This window comes from Lycium barbarum, chromosome 6, assembly GCF_019175385.1.
Source record: "Lycium barbarum isolate Lr01 chromosome 6, ASM1917538v2, whole genome shotgun sequence".
In the NCBI taxonomy this organism is placed as follows: domain Eukaryota; kingdom Viridiplantae; phylum Streptophyta; class Magnoliopsida; order Solanales; family Solanaceae; genus Lycium; species Lycium barbarum.
Window position 1 is genome coordinate 88,470,311 of NC_083342.1, and position 6,006 is coordinate 88,476,316.

Sequence of the window (6,006 nt, forward strand, 5' to 3'; positions counted from 1 at the left end):
TCCATATTGTATATACAACAATGTTTTCTTCATTCAAAGGAAGAAAAATCCATCCATTTTCAAGAATAACGTACGAGTTTTGTTATCTACCTCGACCTCATTGTTATATTTTGTTGCGTTGTTGAATCCGAGTTTTCTTCAAAGTGAAGTAAGATGGAAGACGAGTAATTCTTGGATTATAAGGTAAGAATTCTCCTGTTTAGATACATTTAAATTCGTCCAGGTCATAGTTAAATTGAGAAACGGGAACTACGAAATTAATTGCGGGAAATCGGATAAATTGTTATTGTTGTCATGTGGACTGTTTGGTGGTTGTTATAAATTGTCTAGTGTGCTGGAATATCGTGGGATTGGCTGTAGTTGTTGTTGTTGTGCTTGTTGTTATACTATGTATATACGAAAATAAAGAAGTGTATACAGGTATCGGTATATGAATGTATATTGGGCTGCTTTGGAAGTGATTTAAGAATGTATTTAATTCTAATTTGATAGGAAAATTTTGGTATTGTTGTTGTTGGTATTTTGATTGATGTTTTGGCTAGATTGGAATCTCGAGGATTATTAAGTTTTCAGGAGAAATGCTGCCCGAATTTTGTTAAGTGATGTGCTAGCTCAGGCTTTGGATTTTGAGCGCGCTATAGTTAATACTTGATATCAATAATGTTGTTGTAGATTGGGAAGCCCGGGATCTGATTTGTGGTTAGCTTGGACCGGATAAGGTATGTAAAGCCTATCCCTTCTTTCTTTTGGCATGTCCTAGATGTAAGTAAGATATGATATGAGCTTTGGGATAATTCTATTCACAAGTTCCGAGTATGATTTATGATTCTTAATCACTTCTTGATGTTAGAACTCTCAGGATAGTCAAGCTATTTCCCTCGAGTATTTTATATGATTGAATAGTAAATGATGCATAAAAATTCCTATTCCTAAAGGATTCTATAATGAATAATGTCCTTAACTTTCATAAGCTGTCTCGTATTGATTTGATACATGTCTATGATCCCTGAGACTTTCCTTTATATAGTTCGTAATGACATTTAGAGAGAACTTAATATGGCTATCATCCTGACACTCGAGAATTAATTAGTCTACTTATCTATTGAGTCTCAAAAGATGATTTGGGTGCATATGGTTACTTACTACTCTGCTTGTGCATACTGTTACATCTTTCACTGAGTCCCGGGCCAGGACATGTTTTCGTGCACAGATCCACTGCATTATTCACCGAGTCCCTCACTAGAGGGCCGGGACACGTTATATATATGTAAATGATGATATGATGACATGTTGATATGATGATATGGGGATGGCGGCCAGGATGGCACATGATGATCTTATTCACCGAGTCCCTCACTAGAGGGTCGGGACACGTTATATATATACATGATGATGATATGATTTTATTTACCGAGTCCCTCACTAGAGGACCGGGACACGTTATACATATGCATATGAACAGGATGATTCTCTAATGGTGACATTAAGTTTCATAACGAGTTAAGTCTGATATTGACACCATGATTTATGATTCAAAGGTAAGCCTTGTGGTTTTCTGGTTATTGTACTGGTTTTCTGTACTCCTCACTTCAGTATGATCCTGTTTATTGTATTTATGCTTTACATGCTCAGTATATATTCTGTACTGACCCCCCTTCTTCAGGGGGCTGCGTTCATGCCCGCAGGTACAGATGCTCACGTTGGTAACCGACCAGCTTAGGAGTCCTATTCAGCTATCTTGGAGAGCTCCCTTGTTCCGGAGCCTAGATTTTGGTACAGAATCTCTGTGGTGTATATGTATTTTATCCAGGGGTACGGCGGGGCCCTGTCCCGTCATATGATACTGTTATACTCTTAGAGGTCTGTAGACATATGTGTGGGTTGTGTATCGATGTTGTTCAGTTGTGTCTATATGGCTTATGTTTTGGGACATTCCCATTCGTAGTGGCAGCCTTGTCAGCTTGCGTAGATATATATATATATATATATATATATATATATATATATATATATATATATATATATATATATATATATATATATATATATATGTTTTGAGAAGTAATGTGTTATGATAGCCTTGTCGGCTCGTTTATGGCGGGGATGTTCCCTTATATATTATGAAATCCTTGTCGACTTATGTACTATAATGTCTGTTGAAAGTTGTACCTCCCCAGGAGACAGGTTGTTGTGATACGTCTAAATAATGCGACAGTTTTGACACGACGTCTTGCCTTAGTATTGATAAGTCTGTATTATGCTAGTTGTGGATGATTATAGTTAACAGGTACATACGAGTGTCCAGCTCGGGCACTAGTCACGGCCTACGGGGTTGAGTCGTGACACCTTTCGACAAAAAAAAGAAGAGAAAAACAAGATCAGTATTATAGGTTATGATATAGTATGTAATTAATAATCTTGGGTAAGATGTAACGGGAACTGATTTTGTTTTAAACTTCAATTTATCAGTTTGCTGCTAAGCCACACTATGAAAGTGTAGGAAAGGATGGTGGAGATGAGGGTGAGGAGAGGCGTGTCTATCTCAGAGAACCAGTTTGGATTCATTCCGGGGCGCTCAACTATCAAAGCTATTCATCTTGTACGGAGACTGGTGGAGCAATATAGGGAGAGGAAGAGGGACTTGCACATGGTATTCATCGACCTAGAAAAGGCATACGACAAAGTGCCGAGAGAGGTTCTATGGAGATTCTTGGAGGCTAGAGGTGTACCTGTGGCGTACATTAGGGCGATCAAGGACATGTATGATGGGGCCAAGACCAGGGTAAGGACTTTGGGAGGAGACTCAGAGCACTTCCCAGTGGTGATGGGGCTGCATCAGGGATCAGCTCTTAGCCCATTTTTATTCTCCTTGGTGATCGATGGATTGACGCGGCAAATTCAAGGTAAGGTGCCATGGTGTATGTTATTTGCGGATGACATAGTTCTAATTGACGAGTCTCGCAGCGGGGTTAATGCTAAGCTGGAGGTTTGGAGACAAACTCTGGAGTCTAAAGGGTTCAAGTTGAGTAGGACCAAGACAGAGTACTTGGAGTGCAAGTTCAGTGATATAGTACAGGAGGCTGACGTGGAAGTGAAGCTTGGCACCCAGGTCATACAGAAGAAAGATAGTTTCAAGTATCTTGGGTCTATTATACAAGGAAATGGGGAGATTGATGATGACGTCACACATCGTATTGGTGCAGGATGGATGAAATGGAGACTTGCTTCCGAAGTGTTGTGTGACAAGAAGGTGCCACCGAAACTTAAAGGCAGGTTCTACAAAGTGGTGGTTAGACCAACTATGTTGTATGGGCCGGAGTGTTGGCCAGTCAAGAAATCTCATGTTCAGAAGATGAAAGTGGTGGAAATGAGAATGCTGCGATGGATGTGTGGGCACACTAGGAGTGATAGGATTAGGAATGAAGTCATCTGAGACAAGGTTGGAATAGCCTCAGTGGCAGACAAGATGCGGGAAGCGAGGTTGAGATGGTTTGGGCATGTGATGCGGAGAGATGAAAATGCCCCAGTGCGGAGGTGCGAGAGGTTGGCCAGCGACGGTTTCAGAAGAGGTAGAGGTAGGCCGAAGAAGTATTGGGGGGAAGTGATTAGACAGGACATGGCGCATTTCCTGCTTACGGAGGACATGACCTTAGATAGGAGGGTATGGAGGACTCATATTAAGGTAGAAGGATAGTAGGTAGTCGCGTTTATCCTCCCTTAAGAGTAGTTATGTTGTTCTATAGTTTCTTGTCTCTTGATTTCTGTGAGTTTCTGCGAGTATCTGTTGGTTTATAATGGCTTATTTACTTTCATTGTTTTCATTTTCATAGTTATTTATAGCAGTTAATTCTCCTTTTACCATGACTTTCTTGCTTTGTTATTCCTTGCTTTCATATTGTTTTTGATACGCTTGATCATATCTAACCTTTTGTCTTGTCCTTTTTTTTTTTTTTTTTTTTTCTCTCCTCTCTTGAGCCGAGGGTCTTTCGGAAACAGCCGCTCTACCTTTCAAGGTGGGGGTTAGGTCTGCGTACACTCTACCCTCCCTAGACCCCACATAGTGGGATTATACTGGGCTTGTTGTTGTTGTTGTTGATTTCATCTCTTTGTTTTTTTTTTAACCACTCCTGAATATCCCGTTAGTTTGTGTTACTAATAAAAATGCACGGAAAGGAAAATATACTACTCGTACTCCACTTAGTAATTAAATGGAAGTTATCACCCACTTTAACTCTTACTTTGATTTCCTTTCACGTACAGTGAGAATTTGCATTGCCCAAAGGCCAAACCGAAAAATTGTACAGCTTGAAATAAAGCATCTAAAACTTCAAAAGCAGAATTCCAATTACAAACAAGAAGGTGAAAACCGTACTGGTACCATTCTTCATAATTGTTGCAGACCCTCCAGTTATATTTTCGCTCTGTCCACTCATAATACTTGCAGAAGTAACCAAATCTAGAGTAGCTTTCGATTTCAAATTATCGGGATCCAACTTATGTCCGACTGGAATTCCATCTTTTACCGCCGTCCCCACTTGCCACACATGGTTCTCCTTCACTGTCTTTTCGGGCAACGCCAATGTGGCAAAGATCTTCATAACCCCGTTCGAGGACTCTGCTTTGGAGTCCAAAACATGGTACGAAATCTTGGACTCGGTAATGTAATTGTTAGAAGTAAGGTTATAGGTCTTGACGAACAGGAAGCCGTTTGGAGCTTGGAATGCTCTAAGGGATTGGGTACCTATCATATCTAACTTTGTCGGGTTGATACCCCAAGCGATCCACCCATCCGGCGAGGCTGGAGACGCGATGTACGCGATGGAGAGGGTGGATTTGGTGGTGTCATAGGTCCAGTGGAGGGAGGCTTTGAGGGAAGGAAGGTCCGCACAGTTGATGAAGTGGGCATTGTTGCTAGAGGAGCACGTGAGAGATATGGAAGGTGTGACAAAGAGAGTTACAACAATTAGGAAGGTGAGAAAGAGATGAAAATGAGAAGCCATTTTCGATCGATCAAATTAATGTGGAGGTGCAGAGTGTGGCAAAACTTTTGACTATTGTAGGGAAAAGAAGTCTAGAGATCGATGATGAAGTGAAACAAAGGAGATTGGAATTTTGTGTGGGGTGAAATTCCGAGATCTACAAAGGATCACCAAAAGCGAAGGCAACTCTGTGGTCCCTACCAATATGGGCACAAGGCGGATCTACATAGAGCCGAGAGGGCAGAACCCCCTTTATCGAAAAATTACATTGTATCTATAGGGTTAAATTTATGTTTTCTGTGTATATATTAAATGTTGAATCCCTTTAACACAAACCAAAAACTTAGCTCAGTGGTAAGGGGGTTCAAATTTTTGTAAAGCATGCACGTTGCCTTGCTCACAACATTTTCTCGTTTCTTTAATTTTTTTAATCTTCTGGCAAAATCATTCCTCCGCCATTGCATGGGTGAACGCAACATAGTAGTACCGGTTCATTTGAAACTAGTATTTCATTGCGCACATAAAATTTATAGGTAAAAGTCTATTAAAATTACAATAAATAGTAGTAGTAGCAGCAGCAACAGCAGTAGTAGATATGAAATCATAACTTTAAAAGTGCAATGAGTTTAATGCGAAGAACCTTAAATATTGAACCCATAGAGTTTAAATCTTGGATCCGCTTTTGCCTAAAAATGTTGAGGTGCAAAAGGATGGATAGCGAACATGATTAGATACCCTGATAGTCCATTTCGTAAACGATGAGTGTTCGCCCTTGGTCTATGCGGATCAAGCAATAGCAATAAGCCCAGTTTGATGAAGAGCCTCTTATACGGAACGACGCGAAATAATACCTGTGGGTGGGAGATTCACTAATCGAAATTCAAAAGTTGAAATTTCACCAAAAAGAAGAGATCAAGGAGTGGGAGCTAGACGACTACTTGCAAGAGAGTGACCAGCTGATCTAAATTTGCTATAGTTAAACTAGAACGACAATAAAATTAGGGAAAAGGGTCAAAAATACCCTCTC

General features: G+C 40.3%; 1 protein-coding gene across 1 annotated transcript; it reads right to left on the reverse strand.

Annotated features, from left to right (window-relative positions):
• Nucleotides 1-4,105: 4,105 nt before the first annotated feature.
• LOC132599788 (cytochrome b561 and DOMON domain-containing protein At3g25290-like) lies at nt 4,106-5,094 on the reverse strand. The gene has a single exon (XM_060313000.1). It carries the CDS (start codon nt 4,998-5,000, stop codon nt 4,320-4,322), a length of 681 nt encoding a protein of 226 aa, XP_060168983.1. The 5' UTR covers nt 5,001-5,094; the 3' UTR covers nt 4,106-4,319.
• Between the last annotated feature and the right edge of the window lie 912 nt (nt 5,095-6,006).

What these genes read in the sequence shown, in the direction of transcription:
- LOC132599788 (XM_060313000.1), bottom strand. Translation starts at nt 5,000, where the DNA reads ATGGCTTCTCATTTTCATCTCTTTCTCACCTTCCTAATTGTTGTAACT.